The sequence below is a fragment of the Canis lupus genome, chromosome 32 (genome assembly GCF_048164855.1).
Source record: "Canis lupus baileyi chromosome 32, mCanLup2.hap1, whole genome shotgun sequence".
Lineage (NCBI taxonomy): Eukaryota > Metazoa > Chordata > Mammalia > Carnivora > Canidae > Canis > Canis lupus.
This window is the reverse complement of record NC_132869.1, coordinates 37,285,995-37,310,513: the sequence shown is the minus strand read 5'-3', so window position 1 is coordinate 37,310,513 and position 24,519 is coordinate 37,285,995. Positions and strand designations below refer to the sequence as shown.

Genomic DNA, 24,519 nt, shown 5'->3' with positions numbered 1-24,519 from the left:
TACTCCCTCTCCACCCTGGAATTTGGAAGTGGGATCCATTATTGGCAGTCAGTGGGTTTTCTGGTCCTTTCAAATGAAGAATTATTCCACCCTAGATGACAGAGGGCAACCCTGGCCCTCTCCTGAGGATCGGAGTGTTTAGGAGGGAGTAGCAATCCCTGGTCCCCACCCAGGAGGCCCTCACGTAGTGGGGCCTGTCTATATGAGAGCCTGCCACTGACCAGCAGCCCCGGGATGTAGGGCCACACAAAGCCCATCAGTTTGGTTGATGGCCTATCTCTTCACCACCCTGAGGCATCCCCATTAGTGCCTGCGAGTCTGAGGGAGATGGGGGTGCCAGCCCCAGAAATTCTCCCAAGGTCCGGGTTCTGTTTGTAAGCCTTCAGACGGCATTGTTTGTATTTTAAGTGCACAAGGATTTCTCATCGAGCATCATTTGACATGCAGATGATCACAGATTTTTAAAGGCTGTTGTCATGGTTTTGTCTCTGGAAGATTGCTGTGTGCTGATGAGAGCCTTGAAGCCGGAGTTGAGTTGGGACCTCAGTCCTGGCGGCCTGAGGATTCAGCAGGAGATAAGGAAAGCAATCCTGAGCCGTGTCTGTCAGGGGGCCTGGGCCTTCCTGTCTGGACACAGTTAACCATTCGGCACCCCTCTTTTTCTTATCCTTTCCTTTCTTTTCTTTATTTTTAAAGATTTTATTTATTTATTCATGAGAAACACAGAGAGAGAGGCAGAGGCACAGGCAGAGGGAGAAGCAGGCTCCATACAGGGAGCCCAATGTGGGACTCGATCCCAGGACCCCCGGGATCATGCCCTGAGCCAAAGGCAGATGCTCAACCACTGAGCCACCCAGGCGTCCCCTCTTTTTCTTTTAAAACCGCTCTTGATCTGAGACTGAGGGTTCACATAGGACAGGGCAGCAGATCAGACAGGTTGATCTTTATCTAAATGTGACATTGGCTGGAATATTGGGGGTGGAGCAGAGAATTGGTCAGCTCATGATCAACCTCTCCGAAGGATTAGGGTTCCAACGAATTACCTCCTGAACAGCTTTTTCAAGAAGGCAGTGCTTTACCCTAAAAAATGAAACGTTGATGATGGGATGTCGGGCCGGGTGGGGGAGACATCAGCCTGGTTGGGGAGAGGCAACGTGAAACGTGGAGCGGGGCAGGAGGCCCTCTAAGGCACCTGTGGCCAGGTCTGATGGTGACCCCCCAGGGAGCCCTGTGGCACATGTGGCTTTGGGGGCTTCCCGTCACCTCCTGCTTTGTCTGTCTTGCTGTTGCCATTGGGCAGCACCGCCGTGTGCTTCACTCCCATAATAGATTTTCCTGGGGTGTGCATTGGGGGGCGGGAGCAGGGGGCGAGGGTTGTTCTTGTTTTGTTTTGCTTTGTTTTTAATTAGGGCTTCCATCAAGAGCCGACTGTATATTCTGAACCAAACACGTAGACCACCTCTGATAGGAAATTGGAGCACCACAAAGTGTAGGCAGCCTGGCAGGGGGAGGGCTGGGGATTATTTAGCAAGGCTCCTGGCAGGCGGCCAACCGAGGGGGGAGAGCATGGAGCCCCTCCCGGGGTCTGCGGTTTCGGGGGAGTTTGCGCTTCTACCTGTGTGACATTTCGGCGATTTGATTTATTTGCCTGAGCTTCACGCGGTCTCCTCTTCTTTTGCAGACAGAGATTGCGAAGAGATTGAACACGATTCTAGCACAGATCATGCCTTTTCTGTCACAAGAGGTAAGACCTTCTTTAACCGTGTCCTCCTTGTCTTTCCAATGCGTGCAACCCGGGGCTGGCGGGGTCTCCCTGGAGCCCCAGCCCCTCTCCGTTCATATGGACTGAAGCTGACAACTTGGGGATTTGTAGAAACTTCTCCAGCACGTCAGAGGGAGCATTTGGGTGTTCTACTGCGGTAGAACTAGTTCTCTGCCGCTGTCTGAGACCACGGAGGAGGGTAGCAATGGGCAGCGGGTGCCCTCTTTGCCTCCCACCCTCATTCCCATTCAAACCAGCATTCCCAGCCTCTGCTTCCCTGTGACCATCTCCCACACCTGGAAATGTCTAGGAGCAAGAAGCTTGGCCAGATGGTGCTAAGGGGCAGAGCCTATAAACGGAACGAGTACCCAAGGGGGAGCCTAGCCTCTAGGACAGAGCATCCCCCCTAGAGGCACGAGCAGTCAATACTAATACCTTCCGAGGGACACCCCCTGACCTGAGGCCTGGACCAGGCCAGTGGATGGTGAGACAAGGGCAGCATCTCCAAGGACGTCCCTTAGTGTAGGTCAGACAGGTGAGCTGCCTGAGAAGGGCCTGATCCTGGCTAGCAGAGCTCACTCCAGCTGGCGCAGGCCCTGCTTCCTCTGCCCCCTCAGGCGCTGTGACCACCTCCACTCCCTCCCGGACTCCTAGGTCTCTGAGTCAGAGGGGCAACCGATAAATGATTGAGTCCGTGTCAAAACACGATATAGTGACGTCCTCGAGCTTATGGCCTAGTAGGGGGGATAGCTGCCTACGAAGCAGGTGCTATCCCAAGGCCAAAGGGAATGAACGCACCAAAAAAATACCTTCTTTTAAAATCAACTTTATTTTTTAGAGCGGGTTTAGGTTTACAGCAACCCATGAGTGGAAGGTACAGAGATCTCCCCTGTTACCAGCCTCTCGCACCTGCGTGGTGTATGTGTTGCAGTGATGAACCTGCATTGACACCTCGTCATCACGCTCAGTCCTTGGTTTATATTAGGGTTCCTCGTGCCACTTTTTTTTTTTTTATCTTTCTAGACATTTTCATCTTTCTCTTTACTTAGCTAGGGATTGGGTTTCTATAGATTTACACACTTTTCTTCTGAACTCCTTGAACATAAATCCTGACTCACCACTCACTCGTCTAGCTGCGTCTCCTAAATACGGGAACGCCCCTTCTAAGGGATGAATACCATCGCCGCATTTAGAAAATTAATAATGAGGAACATCCTCTCATAGCCAGCTCGTATTCAGAGGCGCAGGAGGAAGGTTTTTTGTATGTGTAGAGGGAGGTGGGTGACTGTTGGCCATCTGGGGGCTCATTTCTATTTTACCTTAAAACAGGTGTCTGGGAAGTAATACATGTTCACTGAAAAGTGTCCCACCTGTTTGGAGGACGTCCTCTGCCTCGGGCGGGGGCTGCGTCACTGCCCGTCGCGAGCTGCCCTCCCTGTGCCCCCTTTAGGTGGGAAGGCAGTGCATCTAACCCAAACTCCCTATTCCCTCCAGCACCAGCAGCAGGTGGCGCAGGCAGTAGAACGTGCCAAGCAGGTCACCATGACGGAGCTAAATGCCATCATCGGGGTACGTGGACTCCCCAATCTGCCTCTCACCGTGTGTATAGCCCTTTTATTCCTCTCATTTACCATAACCAGAGATCGACCCTGACCTTAGCTGGCCTCAAAGAAGGGCGGCCCCAGGGCTCCGGCTTCCCATGGGCTTGGACCCATTTGGGGCTCTCTCTCCCCATTAGCTCCCCAACTGCCTCCTGCTCCTCCAAATTGAAGGGTTGTCCGACATGCCCCAAATCCACCTCTAAACTCATCAGCCCCAACCTCCCCCTGCTTTTGATGTCCCCACCATTGAGGGAGGCGGGCCCTGAGGTAACCCTCACACCCAGCCTCCTCCTCAAGCCTCCCGGGGGGCCTGTCCGCCCTGCGTCCCCTCCCTGGCAAAGGTCTGCCCTTCTTTGGCCACCTGGGATCAGAACTGTCTCTGCTGTACTGTTGATCTGAAATGTGCTGTGGAATTTGGGTTTGGGTCTCGTGCCATGCACGGAGCTGCCTGGCTGAGCGTTGATCATGCACCCTTGTGAATTCCAGCTGGGGATATTGTAGGAGTCCTGTCTCACTCACTGGGAGCAGGAAAAATGCCCAAGGGGGGATTTGTGAGGTCCACATGTGGTAGGACCCCCCTCCCCTCCCCAGTGAAAGGAGGAAGCCCGATCTCTCCTCTTCTGCGTCCCAATCTGGCTCACATCTTTAATGCACTTCTTGGATTCACATAACGTCTTTCTCCTGCTTTGGTGTGAGGCTAAGGACATTTAAGATCAGCAGCTGAGGAGAAACCGTTTTTTCATGTGACTTTGGGCAAGGCTCCTAGCCTCAGGTATATCCGTCCACCTTTTGTCCCTAAAATGAAGGGAGTAGGTAAGATCACTGCTTCCCACTTCCATCCACAGACAGCTATAGGTCAGGGCCCCCCAGCAGGGGCTTCTGAACAATGTAGATTCTGGGGCTCTTGCTCCGAAATTCTTTTCCATTAGGTCTGAGGGTGGGACTGGGAGTCTGTGTTTCTGAAGTTGTTCAGGTCATTCCGAAGGGTAGTCAGGCTTGGGAAGGAAGCAGTGGCCCAAATGGCTAAGGTCCCATCAGCCCTAACATTCTGGGACCCTGCTTGGTCCTCATTTCTCTTTTGTTCTCATGTGAGATGTTTTTTTTTTTTTTTTTTTTTTCTCCAAGGTGGAACCAGAGGTCCCAGAGTGTTGCGTGTGGGTGGGATGAATGATGACAGTTGGGTTTTTGGTCTGGGGCAGAAACCATGAGACACGCATTCTAGTTACGGTTCTTTTCCTGTGTGACCTTGGCAGGACCTGCCTCTTCGCGGGCCTCAGTTTCCGTATCTAATAAAAGAGGGAATTCACCAGTTCATGTCGCTTGCCCAGCAGTGCTAGGAGGCTGGGGTCAAGGTGGCACAGGGCTGGTGGTGGCTCCCACTGCTCCATCCCGCTGTTGGCACCTGTGGCGGGTACGTGGCTCTGTCCCCGTCTCCGTCCAGTGACAGCTGCTGAACGCTGCCTCGGGAGGGTGTGGGAGCTTCGCCGGGTCTGAAGCCGGGCAGTGCTGGGGAGGAGCAGAGTCCAGAAAGGGGAACATGAGTTAGTGGTCAGTGTCTTTAGCTGTTGAGCGGGGAGGCAGCACCCCAACAGGGAAACCATAGTCTCGTGACGTCTACTGTCTTCCTGAGGTCAGCCAGCCCGGGGTTCTTCAGCCTGGACGCTGCGAAGTTTGGGGCCAGACACTTTGTCGTGGGGCCTGACCTGTGCATGGTAGGATGTCCCCAGCAACCTTGGCCTCTACCCACTGGATGCCAGTGGCAGCCCCCACACACCGCTGTGACTCCCCAGAGTGTCTCCAGACATGCCAGATGTCCCCAGAGGTGGCAGGATGGCCTCTGCTGGAGAAACCCTGATCTTGCCAAAGCCCTCGATTTACAGAGAGGGGAAGTGATTCGAGGACGGTCACGTAGTGTCCAGGACCTCAGCCTCAGGGACCTGTCCGCCGCTGGCTTGGTGGCTCTCTGAGAGCGGTGGACGGGAGACACGGGGGTGGGAAGTGCACCGAGAGTTCTGTCCTCCGAAACGTCACCCCTCCCAGCTCCTCGTCCTACCCCCCGTCCAGGCTGAGCCCTCCCATCCACGCAGTGGCCACAGCGGGTCCCCTCTCCCGCTCTGCCTCCCTCTTTGGAATTAAAATCCTCTTAGGAAAATAACTTTTTTTTTTTCCTCTGAATTCAAAGAAAAGAGTGAGATTGGGGAAGAAGTGCTGCTTGGATTAGCTCCACTTCCTTTAAGTAGTATTTAGGAAGCTACAAGTTAGGTCAAGGCAGCTCGAGGCAGATATTGGAATTCAATTAAAGCCAACGAGTGGGGCCTGTGACCCCCATTTCCAAGGTAATTGCTTCTCGGGCTCGGAGTGAATGCAGCCGTCGCCCTGTCATTAAGCAGGCGGCCGTCTAATCGCCGCGCCTGACGGAGCCTCACAAGGCAGGAATTACGGACAGCTGAGGCAGGCTCGGCTGGGGAGCCAGGCCTCACTGCACCCCGCGAAGGGGCGGCCTGGCTCGCAGGGGAGGAGCGAGCAGAGCAGGCTGGGGAAGGTGGGTGGAGGCTGGGGCGGCAGGGCAGGGCCTGGGCCCAGCAGGAAAGGGCGACGGAGGGAAGGGCCCGGGGGGGCTCTCGGTAGCGGCTGGTGGTCTGTCCCCCCAGCCCCGTGGTGCTGTTGGGTTTGCCGGTCTGGGGGGAGAAGCAGCCCGGCCCCCTGGTCCGGGATTGAGGCTTTGGGCTCGTGCCTGCTTCATCTGGTGTTGATGGCTCTCTTGGGCCCGGGGTGGAAGGACTCTGAGGTCGCCGCTTGGCTCGACAGTTCGGTGTGTCTGGTGCGGGCACCTGTCGTGGCTTATTCATCCCGTGGAGTAGAGTGCTTCTAGGGCCTCCTGGGGCGGAGGACGCGATCCAGCATCAGGTCGGTGTGAAGGGAGAGTGGCAGTTGGGGGGAGCCCAGGCTTGCTGGCCAGCGCCACCCCCGACCTGCCACTGGGGAACTCCGGTATCCCCCAGAGGAAGGCAGGTCCGAAGATGCCTCTGTGCTGGCCAGGGCCTGGCAGACAGACCCCAGTTATTGCAGGCCCCGTCCTCTTCTAGGCCGTTTGTTGTTGGGAGAGGAATCTGCAGAGGGTGAGGATCCCTGTGCATGAGGGGGGTTTCGTCCCTGGAGCAGCATCTTGCAGAAGGCATTCCTAGGCAGATTGTAGATCCTGTGAGCCGACCTAGCAACCACTACCAGAACCTTCTTTTACATCCCTCTGTGTTGGTCCAAGGTCGTTGAACCTGATGGATGGAGGGACTCTTACCCTTTTTGCCCCCAGACAGTTTGGTTTGCATTCTCTTGGAGATTTATTAGTGGGAGACATAACAGTGTTGACTTGATTTATTTTATTTTTTTTATTTTTTTGAGCTAGGGGGTGGAGTGAGGAGGAGGAGGAGGAGGAAGAGGGAGATTGTAGCTTGTCACAGACAACATGGTATTTCGAAGCCATGCCTGAGGGCTTTGCATTCACTCTGGGATGTAGATGCACGGGATTCACTTGACTGAGTTTTCCACGAGGAAGAAGGCAGAGAGAGAGCATGTTCCAGAATACATCAGGTTCTTTCAGCCTGGCAGCGTGCTGGGGAGAGGGCATGCTGGCTCCGGGTCCTGGCTCTGCTTGGCTCCTCGAGCGCATCCCCGTGTCCGAAATAGAGTAGCAAGGGTTGTTGGGAGCTCTGAAAGCTATTAGAGAGCACAAGAGCTCAGTTCAGCGCGGGGCTGCGGGGCCCACCAGCCACATAGGTAGAAGGAACGGGGAAGGCCCAGGGCTCCTGGGAAGGCAGGAAGTGTTCATTTTATGCAGTCAGAACTCTGTGCTTCCTCTGGTGGGTGTCCTCAGTGGGGCTTGGCTCTGGAAATGCTTAGGCAACTTCGCTAAGTTTAACCCAAATCATGAACCTGAGAAGTGAAGCATTAAATCAGCCAGCAAAGGCATTAAAGCGTGATGTGCATAATCCAATTACACGTACTCTGGGAGGAAGATCCTCCCCATCAGCCTCTCCTGTAAGAGGCCCTACCTTCTGAGCACAGGGCGCGGGCACTTGACACACGCGTGGAAGACAGGGATACACTTAGAGCCCGTGGGACACATTCTTTGACCATGCTTGTGGTCTGGCCTGAAATATTACAGGAGGGACCAGTACTCCTGGGTGGGCTCGGTTCCAGGCACTTAGCCCCCTCTTTGGGGGTTGGAGGTGGAGCATCGGATGGAGGAGTGTATTGGAAGGAGTCATGGAAACCGGAGATGGGCTGCAGCAGAGTGGTTAGCTCAGTCCCTTCTTGGAGGGTGGATTTGATTCCATTTCTCCCCACTTGTCACCCCCCCCACTCACATGGTGCTGTATTTCAGCCCATCGTCCTCTGAAGTCAGGGACGCGCCACAGGGGATTGAAGTGCAGCCTGGAGACAGCCGGTCGCGCACCGCCTGCCTGCCTGCCTGCAGAGGCAGGGGCCATGACATGGGACAGCAAGGCAGGTGCATCGTTGCCAGCCAACTCCCCCTGCCCTGCCGGGGAGAAAATTTTGTTTCACTCTCTTGCATCCGAGACTGTGATGAGCAGACGCCACGCCCAGCAAGCGCTGGCATCTGCCCTAGCCCCAAGAAGAGATAAGCCTTGGAGGTTGGCTCTTATGTCCCTACTCCCTGGAGCCTGCCGGCCCCTCCTGACTGTGCCTTCGAACCATACAAAGGACGCCTCTTTCTGGTTGTGCTTTTGTACTTGAAGATGAGAAGTATATGGAAATTTCCTTTTCCTCTGTTGCAAAGAAGACACTGATGTCTGACATACTACGGCAGTAAACTGCCCCCCCGCCCCCCCCCAGGCTTGGAAGCTCCGCAGCTTTGAAAGCCACGGTTCTCCAAACGGCCACCATAGCCTTTGTTCTGAGTTTCTCATGCCGGTTTGCAGGATCACATTTCCAGGAAGCAGGACACTCCGCTGTGCTCCTTGTCCCCATGAGCTGTTCTAGCTGTATCTCAGCAGGCCTTGGATAAGAGGCACAGATCTGGGAGGTGGATGGTCACTTTTGGACAGAGCTGCTCTGCCGACTTAACTTCCAGCCTCTCTCCCTTGTCTGCCTTTTCCAACATTATCACGTACTTACCCAGTGGAAGTGCTGTGAGCAAACAAGCCAGCCGCCACTGGAGGTGCCAGGACAGAAAATACAAGGTTCCCATCTTCCTGGAACTCACAAATTGGCAAGCATCCCATAAAGATGAAAGAAATGGTTATATTTGTGATTCATGCATCGGTTTTTGCTAACGTTAACTGAGTACCTACTCGGCCTTGACATGCAGCATAATGCATGTGGTCCTCGCACGATGAGAAAACCAAGGCCTGGAGACTCGGTCCACGGACTCCTCTAAGGTCTCGCGGCTGATAAAGGGTAGAGCTGGACGCCTGCCTTAGCTTGTCTGGCCCCGGTGTCTGGGCTGTTAGGACTCAGCAGGGAGACATCGGTGCTGACCAGGAGGATGGGGAGGGCTTCCAGAGGAGGAGGCATTTGAACTGGGCAGGGCGTCCAGAAGGTTGGGTAAGAGCAGAGCTTCCGCGGTAAGGTAGGAATTGAGGTATTTGGAATGGTTCAACTGCGTCTCTCCCTGGGCACAAATTGGTAGCATCAGATTTATTCATGGAGGGAGCCAGCCTTATACCCTTGCAGCTGCTTTCCCTGAAGCCCTCCTCCTCCCGTCTCCCTCCAGCGGTCTTACCGGCTGTGCACTGTAAAAAGTGGATTAAATACCTCACTCCTTGCTTTCTGAGATTTTATGAAATAGTTAACACTGGCAAAATTAAAGGGCCTGTCAGCAACTGGTCTAAAACCACAGTGTTGCTGGCGGAGACCCATTTTTTAAGACTGGGCGTGTAGATAGAGTTGGATGGTTGGCCCACACCGGGGAATGATGGGTAGCCATTGGGAAGGACGTGTTAATCTGTACAGAACAGCCTCAAATGAAAATCCAGTTGTGTAGTAGTAGTAGTAGTAGTAGTAAGGTTGGCAAGAGCCTATTTATTTAGGAATACGTTTACCGTTTGTAGATTTTCGTAAAGGAAAATTCTAGAGAGTGGGATGGAAGGGTAATTTTTTAAGAGCGATATTTTTATCCATACTATATGTAATATATTCTGACCACACATTTTTTCCTTCCTGTAGTAAGACCTAACAAATTATAATTTGTTTAAAGAGAAAAGGTAGGGGAGGTCAGATGTAAGCCTCTGGGTCCCAAGAAGAGCCTGAGTCACTGGGCTGGGCTGGGCTGGGCTGGGTCTCTGCCTGGGGTCCCCTGGCTGGGCTTTGTTTCTGTGCTGGCATTTTGGGGCAGATCTGGGGTCAGTGCCCACCAGCCGCTTCCATAAATCATCCAATAGTAGCTGTCCCAGCTCTGAGCGATGGCCACTGGTTCCGGCCTTTAACCCAGAGTTGCGAGAAAAGCCCTCGGGGCGGCCAGGGGGTGGTGGTGGCCATGGTTGGCTTTAGCTTGCAGGTGAGCCCAGGTTTGCAGTTTGCAGCATAGTTGAGGGGAGAGTAAGGTTCTTAGGACCCCCTGACTGTAAAACTTAACTGCATTAAGTTAAGTTAGGGCCTCCCCTCCAACCAGAACTGTAGACCTTCCCCCGTGTTCTCCTGTCTGCCAGCCGTGGCCTCTGAGCCAAGTTTATACTGACAGGCAAGCTTATCAGATTTTCACTCTCTGTCATCCCTACCAGCTCTTCTTGCTTTGGGGGGTCTCCTTAAGAACACGCTTTGGATAAGAGGGGTGGTTGACAGATTTGAGTCCAGATCTCTTGCGCTAGTGGTTGAACCTGGCTGGTTCCAGCCCTCTCCGTGTCGGTTTGCCATCTGTAAAATGGGCACAAACCCTCCTTTGCCACCTGGGGCGCAAGGGTCAGAATATTTGGGAAGTGCCACACACTCACTCGGGCATCCAGTAAATGTTGGTTCCCTTCTCTTGTGCTCACTGAGGTAAATATCAGCATACCCAAGGCCCCAGCCACTCCTCAGAAGTATTTGGCTGCGGTGTAACCCGCCCCATAATTCCTGTGGTTCTTGGCACAAAATTAAGAACGATAAGATAAAGGTCGTTTTGTAGCGGCTGCTGGGGAGGGAACCAGGCTGCCCATGCCAGTCCGTTGGGTGTGGAATGCGGAGGGGAAAGAGAAATACCCTAGGGCTAGTGTGACCAGGGGTACCTGGGGCCTCAGGGAGCCGCGGAGCAGAAGCCTGGCCTGGGGATTGTTACCGTTAATGTCCGTGATGATGACTGTACAGAGCTTGATGCAGGTGTAGGGATTTTAGAACAGTGCAGGGCCCGTTGTAAGGCCTCTGGTGAATGGTAGCTGCTGTTAGGAGATCACTCAGGAGTAGCCTGCCTGAGGTCACACAGCTAGGAACTACCAAAGCTGGGATTTGAATCCTGGGCTGTCTAGATCCAAACCTCCACTCCTGTTCCTCCGTTCTCCGCTCTGATGTCCAGCGAGATTAGCTGTCATTCCGCTGGCCCCAAGCTCTCCCCTTGACCTCGGAAATTTTCTTCTATGGCCTGGCCCTGGCTTCGGCTAGCCGGTCTGGAGTTCCTGAGAATTAGGGAGGTTTCCCAGGATACGGGCTCAGGGTTGGGAGCCACTGGCTGTGAATGTTCAAAGGCATGCAAGCATGAGCAAGTGTGACGGCTGACTTAAAATTGGACCCCCCCCCCCACGCCCCAGAGAGGGAGCCCTGATGACTCTTTGGTTTTTAAATGCATGCTGTATTTATCTCAGGCTTGGAAATGCACCCTGAGGAATTCGTCCCAAAACTGGAGGGGTGGGGGAGGGATAGGTGGAGAGTTTGAAGACCGACATCTTGTGCCTTAATTGCCCTCAGTTAACGGACTTCCTTCAGCCAGAAAGCATGTGGACTGAGCTGGGGGCAGAGGTTTGGGAGGGCATCCCCGCCCCCCCGCCCCCACCTCCAGCGGCCTCCCCCGCTGTCCCTGCTCAGCTGTGCTCACCACCCACTTCATTGCAGCAACAGCAGCTCCAGGCACAGCACCTCTCCCACGCCACGCACGGCCCCCCGGTCCAGTTACCACCCCACCCATCAGGTCTCCAGCCTCCAGGGATCCCCCCGGTGACGGGGAGCAGCTCCGGGCTGCTGGCGCTCGGTGCCCTGGGCAGCCAGGCCCACCTGACGGTGAAGGACGAGAAGAATCACCATGAACTAGACCACAGAGGTGCGGCCCAGAGCTGGGACAGAGGGCGGGGCTGGGGTGGGGGGGCCTCCGGTCGGTCCTCCTGCCAGGGGACACAGCAAGTGTTGTCAGCCTGGGGCCAGGAGTTAGCAAAAGATTAGGTGCCATCTGTTGAGTGCCTAGAACATGGAAACCAGAGCCCCACCCTCCAATCCCTGCTCCGTGGCAGGCGGTCTCTGTTCCGGAAGAACTCTCCAGCACCCTCCCATCACCTAGCTACACGCTGCCCATCCTTAAAGGGCCAGCCCAGTCCTATTCCTTCAGGACGCCTTCCAGTCTGTGCTGGGGGCCTTTTTCCAATTCCCATCAGCGTTGAAGAGCGAGAGTTCCCCAGAATGAGCCCTTGGTTGCCATCCTCCTATATCCTACCCCTGGAGGAGGTTTCATCATTAGTCCTCAAAGAACAGGGGCCAAGATCCTGGCTTTTAACTTAGCATATGTGTCCCACCAACGCGGGTGCCTTGGGAAAGGTACACAGTTGGCGTTCGGGGAGAGAGCTGCAAGTCGACGGCCTTTGAGCAGAAGTAGCGATCTCGCTATTGCAGGGAGGTGGTTGGAAAGACTTGGAAATGGAACCCCAGCCTCCTTCACCAGGCCCTCGCCAGGAGGACCCCGGGGGGCCCAGGAGGGCTTGGTTTGTTGGGGAAGGACACCGTCATGGCTCCCTCGCAGGCCGATTTCAAAACTTGCCACTTCATGTGGCCTGCCCTTAGATATTGTTTCCCAGTTTTTTGTGTTTTTTTTTTTAAGATTTTATTTATTTATTCATGATAGACAGAGAGAGAGAGAGAGAGAGGCAGAGACACAGGCAGAGGGAGAAGCGGGCTCCGTGCAGGGAGCCCGACGCGGGACTCGATCCCAGGACTCCAGGATCAGCCCCTGGGCCAAAGGCAGGCGCTAAACTGCTGAGCCACCCAGGGATCCGTTTCCCAGTTTTATTGAGATATGGTTGACCTACAAAATTGTGTAAGTTGCAGGTGTACACCATGATTTGGTTGGCCCGTAGCTACCAGGGCATAGGGCCAGTGCCTTCCAGGACCCCCGGGTGCCACCCCATCCGGCCCAGGCCAGGGCGCGCTAGAGTGGTAGCAGAACCTGGGAAGCAGACCATGCTGTATGTCCACTTGGCGGAGGAAGAGGGGCTCCGCACAGCAGAGAGGGGAATCAGGGAGCTCGTGCTCGGCTGCGCAGAATAATCCGGGGCTTCTCTGCAAAGACCTGCAGCATGGCGTTAGTTAAAAAACAAAAACGCCTCCCACGGTTCCTTTCTTTGTTTTTTTCTCAATCCCCAGATCCCAATCCCCAGATCCGCTAGGTGTTCTGCGTAGCATGACCCTTTCCAAACTTGTGGCTTGCAAAAAGGGCTGACCGATAATCTCCGTGCCCTTCTTGGCATGTCAGGGAGAGCCAGGCCACAGGCCCCCACCCCACCCAGGACTGCTGGCCAAGGGGGGAGCATTGGGAATGGGGGGGGTTAATTTTCAAAGTGGGAAACGTCACCTAATGGCCCTGCCTTGGCTGGCCCACAATGACTCAGAGGGCTAGGACTGCTGCCCATTTTAAAACGCATGAACTAGCAAAGCATAGAAGCCAGCTGCATGAGACTGATCTTTTTCCCTTTTTTTGTCTTTTTTTTTGTCTTGGGGGGGCCTGTCCCTCCTCCTGTCCGGGCCTTCGGTCCCCGAAGAAAGAGAATCCAGCGCGGTAAGTGTCAGCACTTGGGAGCCTTGGAGTGTGTTTGGGGTGCTGGGAGGAGGAGGAGAAGGAGGGGGAGGAAGAGGGGACCGCGTGGGGTCCTGGAGGGGTGGGGTGGTGGTTGTCATGAAACAGGAGTTGCCACCTGCTGAGAGTGACCTTCCGTTGGGGGGAACCTGTCATCTCTCCAGGCTTCCCTTCCATCATTTGGCAAACGGGTAGCTTTAAGTGAGCTCTAACCCTCTTTTTTAGGAGAGGTGATTAACCAGAGAGGGCAGCTGGCCAGTCCGTGGAGTCCCCGGGCGGCCCAGGGCCCTGTGTCCTGGGCAGGGTTGCTTCCCTCCTCCCAAGCGGGCAGCCTCCCCTATGATCCTATAACTCCCCACTTCCTCCAAACGCCTGAGGTTTCTCCTTGCTCTGGGCTTTAACTTGGTTTAAGAAAGTGCTAGCGAGCAAGCATTAAGGCCAGGCTGTCTGCGTGTCTGCCAGCTTTGAGATTTGTTGTAAATCTTTCTGATCACACTGAGGCTCAGAGGTTCTGTTTCAAGTGAATAAGCCTTCTGAATAAGCGCAGTGGAGTCTGGATAAAAAAAATCCTCCAGCGATTAGCAAAGCTATTTTATTCCTCATCGCTGTCCTTGTATCTGGGGCCATCTAATCTGTTAGGATGGCTTTGGTTATTACCTCGTGTTAAGTAGGACTTGGAAGGTCAGGCAGTTAACTAACCATCTAGACGGCAGCCTCCTCGGGCAGCTCCCTCCCGACCCCCTTCCCTCCCGGCCCTCCACCAGGCTGACTTTTTTAACCTGCCAATTAGCAACAGTGCTCTCTCTTCCCCTCTCCACCTGCCCACGTGCTCAGGAATCCGGGTGCACGTTTGGGCCCGGCGATGGCTAGGTACGTTGGGAAGGGAAAAACTGAAGCTGAAAATCCATTTTGATTGCTTTTAAGTAAATGTTGATCCTCAGGAGGTGGCATTTTTGGGGAGGTGTTTGGCCTCGGTGAGAGTGGGGGCTGGACTGGACCTCCTCCAGGCCTGGGGTCTGGTCACCCAGGGGGACCCACTTCATGGGACGCCCGGTCTCGGAGCTTCAGTGTCTGTATCTGGGACACGTGCATATTCCTACCCAGCCAGCCTTGTAGCAGAACCCAGCATCAGGAGGTGACCCGGTTAACAAGTAGCCGCTGCGAGTGACACGGGGGTTTGAGGCCCGACACCCTCTGTCTTCACATTGTCGTCCTCCCCATTGCTGTTTGCATTTTGTACCCCAGTCCTCCGTGAAAGCCTTCTGCTGAAAGAGGCCCCCCGGGGAGCCCCCAAGAGCCGAGCTTCCCTCGTCCACACCCATGCAGGGCGGGCTGGGAGCCGAGGGGGGCACCCTGGGGTCCCTGGAGAGCCCAGTGAGAGTGAGTCCAGACCCCATCCATCCGGGGCCCCGGGGCGGGTGAGGCAGCGGCGGGCCTGTGTGCCTGTGGCCCTGGTGGCGGAGGCCGTGCAGCCTGCAGTAAGCAGCCCTCTGCAAACCAGGTTGTCAACAGATGAGGCCCCCGCAGGAAGGACAGGGCCGCGGCCGCACAGAGCAGGGGGTGGCGGGCAGGGTTGAGGGGGGGGACGACGGCTGGACGGGCTGGAAGCGGTCCCAGAGGGGTTAGTCTGGAGTCCAATTAGAGGTAGCTTCATTCATATTTCCTTGCCTCGCCGAAGCAATAAAAAATACTTAGTTTTTTGGCCGCCTGCCAGCCAGAGGCGGGCTGGATCGATGCCGCTAAATGCCTGACATGACTCTCTCCGGTAGCAGCGAGGGTTTTCAGCCTGACTGCAGGAGAAGAAAGGGCTCGCTGTTCTCCCAGCCACGTACCGGGTCGCGAGGAGAAACCCGAGCAGCCGCGGCCCCCTCGCCCTCAGCCGCTTCCCCCTGCCAGGGAGGAGGGGAGAGGAGAGGAGGGGAGGGGAGAGGAGGGGAAGGGGGAGAGGGGCGAGAAGACAGGGGAGGGTGGGGAGAGGGGAGAGGGCCTAGCCTGCTGCTTAGCGCAGTGGCCACCGTCGGAGGAAATGAAATGAAATGCAGTGATTTTTCCGCCGGGCTCGGGCTCGCAGCAGCTAATTGAATCGCGGCCGAGCGCTCCTGCGCGGCTGCGGGGAAGGCTCGGGAAGGCTGGGGAAGGCTCGGGAAGGCTGGGCCGCGCTTCCATTAGAAGCTCCATTTTTTTCTTCAAGGCTTGATAACTCTGCCATTTTAATTTGCTTCGGGCAGAAACTTGGCAGGGAAGGGCTGCCCAGAAACCGGCTTAGGAAAGGAAATGAAGTTGTGCGGCTGGCTCCCACACCGCCTCCCCTTCCACCCACCCTGGCCCCCCCAAACGCCGGCTCTGGCCTCCAGGAAAGTGGGGGAGACGGGAGGGGCCTCGGGGTGCCCTTCTCTACCCACGTCCCGCTGCGTCCCCGCCGTGGCCGTGTCCTGCACGTCCGTGCGCGTGGGGATGCGGCTGGACCGGCCTGCATCGCCCTGCGGTCTGGGTACCGTAAGCCCCCGGAGCGGAGACTGGGTCTGGCTCGTTCCTCCATCCCTGGCCCCCAGCCCCAGGCCCGATCTAGGGGAGGTGCTCAGGAAAAAGGGGTGGAAGTAGAGTTTGGTCTCTTAGAAAGGAGCAAACCCCAGCAGGCACCTAGAGAGGCATTGCTTCTGATGCTCTGCGGCCCTGGGGGGCGCGGGTTTGCTGGCAGGTACCCCTAGTGGCGGCTCCTCCCTCCCTGGCCCCGCAGCCCCGTGCAACGTGCGCCGTTCCTGGCACCCCGAGCCAGCCGACCGCCTCCTCTGTGGGGTGTTCTCCTGCCTGCCTTTATGCCTTTTCCACCTTTCAGAGGGAGAGGCTTCACGAAGTTGCAGGTTTTGTTTCTTTATAACCCTGCTGCTTCGCTGAAGTGGCTGGAGGTCGCGCAGTGGAACAGTAGGACGTGCACGCAAAATGCCAAATTGTCCACCTGCATGTAGAAGGCCCGCCGTCCCCGCTCCCCGTCAGGCTCCCCATTCCGGTCGGGTCCAGCCGATGAAGGATGGCATGTGGCCCCTGTGTGTCAGCAGAGGCCCATCTTTCAAGACTAGGTGCAAATTCTGCTTGTCCCTTCTTCGAGCAGATACACGTGGCCGGCCCAAGGTGGGCGGTGAGGGAGGTGTGATCCGGCCCCCACAGAACAGACAGTCTCACAGGCCAGAAGGCAGAGAGCTCGGTGCAAGTCCATTCACTTCATGGCAGCATCATGGCTACAGAGGAGAATTGTGCTGCTCCCAGGGCGCCCACCCTTCCGGGGAGGCCCATTCTGGAGAGCTGGGAAGGCTGCTCTGGCGAGACTCCGATGGAGGGGAGCGTAGCAGGACACACACACCTCCACTGACCTCATGGGACGATGTGCACGAAGTGCTCACACTGAATCTCCTTCTTGTTTCCAGAATAACTCCGTGTCGCCCTCAGAAAGCCTCCGGGCCAGTGAGAAGCACCGGGGCTCTGCAGACTACAGCATGGAAGCCAAGAAGCGGAAAGCAGAGGAGAAGGATAGTCTGAGCCGATACGTACGTGTAGGGGCACCGTGGCCACCGCTGGGTCTGAGGGAGCTGGGGTGCGGGACAACCCACAGGCCTGACTCGTGGGTGCGAGTCAGAGACCCAGGGGAGGGTGGGCTGTGAGCACCAGGGCCACAGCCAGGACGGGGAGCGGCTGAGGGGAGAGCTGTGGGCCAGGGCACAGGCAGGCAGGGCGGCCCCGTGCTCCCCTCATGGCCCTCCCAGACCCTGGTCTGCTCCAGGGGGCCGTCCCTGGTACCCCCACACTTTGACCCCACAGTGGGCCAGCCTGTGCAGCATGAGAGCTGAGACCGAGGGAAGGGGGCTATGTGATGCCAGGCCCCGTCCAGCCACGTTGCCGCTTGTGGCCCTGGACGGGTTCCCCAAGTGCCTTGGCTGCATTTCTGGGAGACGAGGCTGATCACGCCTCCTGCATGGACTGGCGGAAGCCCTGACATGAGGCTAGCACACTTCCTTGTCAGTGATGGTGACTGTGAAGCTTCTGGAAGGAGCCAAGTTAAAGGGGCTCAGAAGTACCGTAACGGGGCAGGTGTGGGTGAGGCAGCCAGGAGGTGTGAGAGGTGACCTGGAACAGGGCCGGGGGCTGGGCAAGCAGAAGGCCCGTATTGATAGACCAGAGAGGAGAAGGCGTGGACTGCGGGGCTTGGCTCTGGCTTCCGATTCCAGCTGGTGGGAGCAGGGGGTGCTTCAGGCTCAGTCTGGGGTGTGGTGAGGGTGGCCCCCTGACCAGCTCCTCTCTCGGGGTGCAGGACAGTGACGGAGACAAGAGTGACGATCTGGTGGTGGATGTTTCCAACGAGGTGAGCACGGACGGGCCCAGGCTACAGTATGCTCGGTTTGGGGTGGTTTCAGGCAGTTTCTCCCCTGACTGAGAGCTGCTGGGTCCCGGCTGCTGTACCAACACTGCTGGCAGCCTGAGCGGGGTGGCGAGGCCTCTGGTGTCGGGGCATCAGGCTGGTCAGGAGGAGGAGGGCAGGGCTTGGCTGCATGGTGGCTGGGGTTCCTGGGATGGAAAACCCGGGGGGAGAGCACAAGCACGCCCCAAAGATCTCCGGCAAGGGCCAGCTCCTGCTCCCCTTGGTCCTCCAGGTCCACTCCATTCTCCCACCACCCCCTGGGACCTTGAGGCTGTAGGGGTCCTGAGGCCCCACTGCCCAGATTGGAGTCCTGAACTTGGGTTTGATCCTGGGCTGGTCACCGTCCCCGACCCCCGCCAGGCCCGTCTCCCATCTGTGGGATGAAGGGGTGAGACCAGATTTGTGAGAACTAGTCATCCCCGCTTTGGGGCCCTCATCCCTCTCAGCCAAACTGCTCTCCCCATCAGTGTGTGCACTCCCTTCCCGTCCCCAGCGCAGGGAAGGCTCCCGGCTGGTTGTTGTCTTTACTGCATCTCTGCACCCTTTGTGCTTTTAGGACCCAGCGACGCCCCGGGTCAGCCCGGCACACTCCCCTCCTGAAAATGGGCTGGACAAGGCCCGAGGCCTGAAAAAGGATGCCCCCACCAGCCCTGCCTCAGTAGCCTCCTCCAGCAGCACACCTTCCTCCAAGACCAAAGACCTTGGTCATGTACGTGGGGGTTGCCTCTGGCACCGCAGAAGCAGAGGGCTAGGGCAGGTGGGGTGGAGGAAGAAGGTTCTAGAAAAGGGACAAACTGGAGTGGTCGTAATTGGAGGGCAGAGGGGTGGAGTACAGAGAACACGGATTGGGGTGTGGCCCCCCCCCCCCCGTTCAGATACTGGCTTTCCCCACTCACTGGCTGGGCCGTGTGGTACCAGTTCATGTTTCCAAGCCTCGGTTACCGCATCTGTAAAATGGGAACCATCACCGTAGTCCCTGCCACGTAAAGTTGGGTGAGAATTGAGGGGCTTTTGGGCAGGAGATTGCAAACTGGAGCTGGCACTGGGTGTTGTGGCCAGCTCCCAAGTGCCCAGCTCTTGAGAGAAAGGAATCTTCCGATCTTCTCTCTTCAGAATGACAAATCCTCTACCCCTGGGCTCAAGTCCAATACACCTACTCCGAGGAACGATGCCCCGACTCCAGGCACCAGCACGACCCCAGGGCTCCGGTCAATGCCGGGCAAACCTCCAGGCATGGACCCGATAGGTATAATGGGTAGGCACGATGGGGCTGGGTCTCCGTGCTGGGGGGGTGGGGTGTGCCCCGGGTCGGGGTCAGAGCTGCATGGACCGGCCGGAGCACCAGGCAGTGTGTGGGAGTTGGGGCCCAGGGCCCGCCTCCAAGGAGACTCCGTGGTCAGGTTTGAGGAGGACGTGGACACCTGGTGTGTTAACACTGGTGGCAGGGCCTTCCGGGGCACTGTTGGACTCGGCGTGTGGCAGGAGCTTCAGACGGGCCAGGACCCCCAAGGTCTGACCCCATCTGCATCATTAGTTCCGTGAGACTCTGAGCCAACCCCCTTCTCTGGACCTCCGTGTCCTGCTCTGTAAAAAGAGATGGGCACCACCCTCAGCTTGAACCTTCTTGGACTGTGAGGACCTGGACCTTGGACCAGGTTGATGGGTTCAGTCCAACTGCCTGGAACAGGCAGCTTTCGAGTGCAGAAGACCTGCAGCTGGGCTGGGAGGCATCGTGGTGGCTCGAGCTTTGTCCGGGTCGGGAGGGGCGGGCACGCTCCCCCTGAGGGTCTCCCCCCGGTTGACGTCCGCCTCCTTGCAGCCTCGGCCTTGCGCACGCCCATCTCCATCACCAGCTCCTACGCGGCCCCCTTTGCCATGATGAGCCACCACGAGATGAACGGCTCGCTCACCAGCCCGAGCGCCTACGCCAGCCTGCACAACATCCCGCCGCAGATGAGCGCGGCCGCCGCCGCCGCCGCCGCCGCCTATGGCCGATCGCCAATGGTGAGCTTTGGAGCTGTACGTAGACCTTTTGGCTCCTTTTGGGGGGACTGGGCAAGAAGCGGGGAGGTGGTGGAGGTTGTTAGGCAGCTGCCTCTGGGATAGACTGTTTATTAGGAAAAGAAAAGGAACGTAGACTTTGGGGTCGGTAGACCTGGATCCCCACCCCCTGCTCACCCCGGTAGTCGTCTTGTGACATCACACAACTCAGCCCTCCCACCCTGCCTACCCGGTGGGGGTGTCTTTTTCCATCTGAGAAATGGGGCTGCTCCCTCTTTTTTCTGGGCTCTGTGGGGATGGGAACCCCAACATGAGTCCAGTGACTTCCACGTAGCCTGGGTTTGGTAAAAGAGGCTGCTCGCATACCAAGAATGAGTTCAGATTTGGGTCGGCAGAGAGGGGCTCTTTTCCAGGAGACGGTTTCTCTCCTGGGCGGCCTCCTCCCCATGTGATGGGCCTACTGAATGCCAGGGGCAGGAATGAAGTGGGGTTGCCCCAGAGAGCTGAGGGTGTGGGGATCAAGAATACTGGCTCAGAGTTGGGGGGTCTGGACTGCCCCCTGTCTCTGCCACCTGTCCTGGGCCAGACACTTGCTGCCCGGGGCAAGAGGGAAAACAGGCCCTCCTCTGCTTGGCCGTCTTCGGGTCTTGAAGAGGCAGCTCTGTGTGGGCAGGACCTAGGATGTGGTGAGGAAGAGGCCGGGGGCGGGACGCGTGGTGGCCTCCCTCACTAAAGGCTGGCCTTGTCTTGACTTACAGGTTGGCTTTGACCCTCATCCTCCCATGCGGGCCACCGGCCTGCCCTCAAGCCTCGCCTCCATTCCTGGTGGAAAACCGTAAGTTCTGTGTTCACTGCATGCTGCCTGGGGAAAGCACACAATCCCCCTCCCCCGTCCCCACTACCTGAGAAGCTGTCTGCCCTCTAGAGGTGCTCCCAGACCAGGTGGTAGCCCCAGGAAACAGCTGCCTGGCCACACTCCCCATCAGCCCTGGGGCTCCTGCTGAATGGGAGGCGAGGGTGTTGGGGAACGCTGCATCGGATGGGGCCTCCATAGCCAAGTGATGTGAGCTGCCCTGGCCTCAGGAGCTCCTCTGGGTTTCAGCTGCTGGAAACCCCCCAGCGGGCACCCACGGTGCCCTAAACAGCGGGAAGACGGTGCTGGCTCACCCCAGGCTCCGTGATTCACCCTCGGGGAGCAGACATATTTCCCTCCCTCTTACCCCTGGGCTCGTAAAGGAAAGGGTCACCTTCAAGCTGAACCCTTCCCAGGGGGATTTGTAGATGGTAAGAAAGGACACTCCAGGGCACATGTGAGGCTAATCACATGATCTGGAGCCGAGGGTGTGTGAACAGGAGCAGAAGTCAAGCCTGGGATCGTAAGCAAGTCCCCTCCCTTGGGAGAGTCAGGCCAAGAAGGTTGGGGTTACTGGGTTCCCTAAGATTTGGGGACTGGGGCCTGGAGGTGGGCCAGTCGGGATGGTGCTGTCTGACCTGGGCAGGACTCTGGCGGCTGAGCGGATCGGAGGTGACACAAGGGACGTTCGCCCTTTCAGAGCGTACTCTTTCCACGTGAGTGCCGATGGGCAGATGCAGCCCGTGCCCTTCCCCCACGACGCCCTGGCCGGCCCCGGCATCCCACGGCATGCCCGGCAGATCAACACGCTGAGCCACGGGGAGGTGGTGTGCGCCGTGACCATCAGCAACCCCACGCGGCACGTCTACACCGGTGGCAAGGGCTGCGTGAAGATCTGGGACATCAGCCAGCCGGGCAGCAAGAGCCCCATCTCCCAGCTGGACTGCCTGGTGAGGACCCGGGACTACAGGCCTCCCTGGCTGGCGGAGGGGCAGCCCTGGCCGGGCCGCGGAGCAAGCCGGCTGACCTCTTGGGGCCTGGGTTTACCATCTTTAAGTGGAGATGATTCCAAACTTTCTGGGGTTTGTGACGAAATGCATGAAAGATTGAAGGGTTGTGGATGAGGGAGGGGTCGGCCTGACACCTGCCGTGAGTGAGGGCCGGATGTGAGCCGGGGCGGGGAGAGTGCTTGGTGCCACTGGGTGGCCCGAGCTCAACGTTGCCCCCTTCTCCCTCCAGAACAGGGACAACTACATCCGCTCCTGTAAGCTCCTCCCCGACGGACGCACGCTTATCGTGGGCGGCGAGGCCAGCACGCTCACCATCTGGGACCTGGCCTCGCCCACACCTCGCATCAAGGCCGAGCTGACGTCCTCGGCTCCCGCCTGCTACGCCCTGGCTATCAGCCCCGACGCCAAAGTCTGCTTCTCCTGCTGCAGTGACGGGAACATTGCTGTCTGGGACCTGCACAACCAGACCCTTGTCAGGTGAGGCTGCGATGGGGAGCAGGGGGTGCTCGTGCTCGGGAAGGTTGCGCTGGTCGTAATGGGGACCGGCCTGTCCGAGGGGCTGATGGCTATGGGGTGGCCACAACGGGGTGGGCTAGGACACCTGGGTGAGGAGACCGCCTGGCCTGCCTTGTGCGAGGGGGCGGCCACCTGTCGGGTGCTCGGCCTGGGCAGAGGATGGAGGAGATCTGCAGAAGGTTCTGGGAAGAGGGGAGCGTGGAATTCAGAGCAGTGGAGACAAGCAGAGGGGGAGGACTGAGGAAGGAGGGAAGGCATGGGGACCAGGTCAGAGCAGTGTCACGTGGTGGTTATCGCGGGGCCTCGGGAGCAGCGGCCCAGTGTGACTGCCCCCGTTACAGCCTCGTGCAAGTCACTCAGCTCCCGGGTCTCCGTTTCCCGTGTGTGAAGCGGGCACGGTGAGGGCCGTCCTCGGAGTTAGCGCGCCGTGCGGGGCAGTGTGCCTGCCCCTGAGTTGGCCGTCGGTACACACTGGCTGTCTTTGTGGCTCGTAGGAGCATCCCGCTTGTGTGTGGCCTCGGCCCGGCCCGGGCATGGGGAGAGGACCTGCCTGTGGGAGGAGACCCAGGCCCGGCTCCGCTGCAGGCTCACCATGGTCCACCCCCTTCTGCGCCTCAGTTTTCTCTTCTGCTCAGACACAGCTCCCTTGGATGGCTGCCAGCTTGGCAGTCGGTTCCGTAGGATTCACCCCGTCTCCCTGCTTGGCCTTTGTAGGCAGTTCCAGGGCCACACGGATGGGGCCAGCTGCATAGATATCTCCCATGATGGCACCAAGCTGTGGACTGGAGGCCTGGACAACACCGTGCGCTCCTGGGACCTGCGGGAGGGTCGGCAGCTGCAGCAGCATGACTTCACGTCCCAGGTGAGCGCTCCCCTCCCCTCCCCCAGGGCAGCGTGTTCCCTTCCCTTCTGGGGTCCCGATGGCTGGGTCAGGGGACAGGGGGCCCTCACAGCTGGCCATTGCAGATGGACCTGAGACCAACCTCAGCCAGCTTGGAGGGCTTCCTGGAGGAAGCGGCAATAAAGTAGAACTGACAAGGCCCTGGAGTTGGGCATACTCGACCCAGCTGCTCAGATCCGATTCTCGGCTCTGTTGTTGAGCACTGTGGCCTTGGTTTTCTCCCTCGTGGGATGGGCATAGTAGTAGCTCCCTTGTAGGTCTGGCGTGAGCACCTAAGGTGGTCCCTCTCAAAGCCTTAGCCGTAGCCTGGCTCAGAAAATGTCTTATGAGCATTGGGGAGCCTGATTCTCCGTCATCGTTTGTGTTACTCATTTAAATATTTTAGCTGTACGTGTGTAATATTTCAGTGTTTTTTTTTTTTTTAAAGGAAAGGCAAAAGTCACAGAGTAACTTTGAAAGAGAAATGCCTGTGGCATCTCTGAGTTGGAAGGCTGGCTCTGCCGCTTACATTCTAGTCAGCAATCTCTGAACCTCTAATTCCTCGCCCCTAAGAGGCATTTCGGGGATGACGGAGAAGGGGGTGCTTGGCCTTGAAAAGGGCACGTGGGGAGGTGATGGGGGGGCAGGAGGCCCCTGCGCTCCGGGGGTCTTTGAGAGGAGAGGCCCCTGGGGCCCCAGTGCGGGGCGGGGTGTGGGGCCAGGGAGCTGAGCCTGCACCACCCCTTGCAGATCTTCTCACTGGGCTACTGCCCCACCGGGGAGTGGCTGGCCGTGGGCATGGAGAGTAGCAACGTGGAGGTGCTGCACCACACCAAGCCTGACAAGTACCAGCTGCACCTGCATGAGAGCTGCGTGCTGTCCCTCAAGTTCGCCTACTGCGGTGAGCCTCAGGGAGCCCGGGCAGCCTGGCCTGCCCGCTGTGTGGATGAGGGACCCGGGGGAGCCGTGGCTTGGATGGAATCCAGCCTCCTGACCCCGACCGACCGCTGTCATGCCCCCTGCCCTGCCCCCCTGTCCGCATCCAGGGGATACCAAATGCCCAGGGGGCCAGGTCAGAGCCAGCGGTTGCTGGCCTGGGGCAGAGGAACAGCGCTCAGCCTCCCGGCCCTTCCTCCAGGCGCTGAGGCTGCTGGGAGGCTCGGCTGTCTCCTCTGCTGACCGGCTGTGCAACCCCAGGCACGGGCCCCTCCGTGGCTCTGGGGGGGCAGCGCGCGTTAGCACAAGCCGAGCCCTGGCAGCGTGCCTGCCGACCCCCAGCTGCAGCTCACTCTCCAGGCCTCAGGGTGCTGCTGTTTCTAGTGCCTCTGCCGCCTTCTGATAGCAAAACCGAGAAGGGTCAGCGGACTGATGGCTCGAAAATGTACCTTGTGGGGAAGCGTGATGTCTGTGATCAGCTGCACATCCTCCCTCTCCCCATCCCGGCCGCGCCCTTGCCTCCCCTCCCCCGTGATTACAGAGAAAGGTGTCCTGTGGGTGTCT

The 24,519-nt window shown here is 57.8% G+C and overlaps 1 protein-coding gene across 20 annotated transcripts in view; it reads left to right on the top strand.

Moving 5' to 3' along the window:
- Positions 1-24,519, top strand: part of TLE3 (TLE family member 3, transcriptional corepressor) — a 93,255-nt gene that overhangs the window by 19,135 nt on the left and 49,601 nt on the right. For 7 of the 20 annotated variants that reach the window (XM_072809418.1, XM_072809435.1, XM_072809432.1 and 4 more), the window contains exons 5-18: positions 1,682-1,744; positions 3,257-3,361; positions 11,404-11,608; positions 13,314-13,330; positions 16,771-16,890; positions 17,652-17,702; positions 18,316-18,468; positions 18,873-19,014; positions 19,579-19,778; positions 20,519-20,595; positions 21,260-21,563; positions 21,853-22,100; positions 22,854-23,001; positions 23,770-23,920. In XM_072809418.1, coding sequence (XP_072665519.1) covers positions 1,682-1,744; positions 3,257-3,361; positions 11,404-11,608; positions 13,314-13,330; positions 16,771-16,890; positions 17,652-17,702; positions 18,316-18,468; positions 18,873-19,014; positions 19,579-19,778; positions 20,519-20,595; positions 21,260-21,563; positions 21,853-22,100; positions 22,854-23,001; positions 23,770-23,920 — 1,984 coding nt within the window. The remainder of the gene's footprint in view (positions 1-1,681; positions 1,745-3,256; positions 3,362-11,403; positions 11,609-13,313; positions 13,331-16,770; positions 16,891-17,651; positions 17,703-18,315; positions 18,469-18,872; positions 19,015-19,578; positions 19,779-20,518; positions 20,596-21,259; positions 21,564-21,852; positions 22,101-22,853; positions 23,002-23,769; positions 23,921-24,519) is intronic. The other 13 variants (XM_072809424.1, XM_072809429.1, XM_072809423.1 and 10 more) reach the window with 10 other exon arrangements.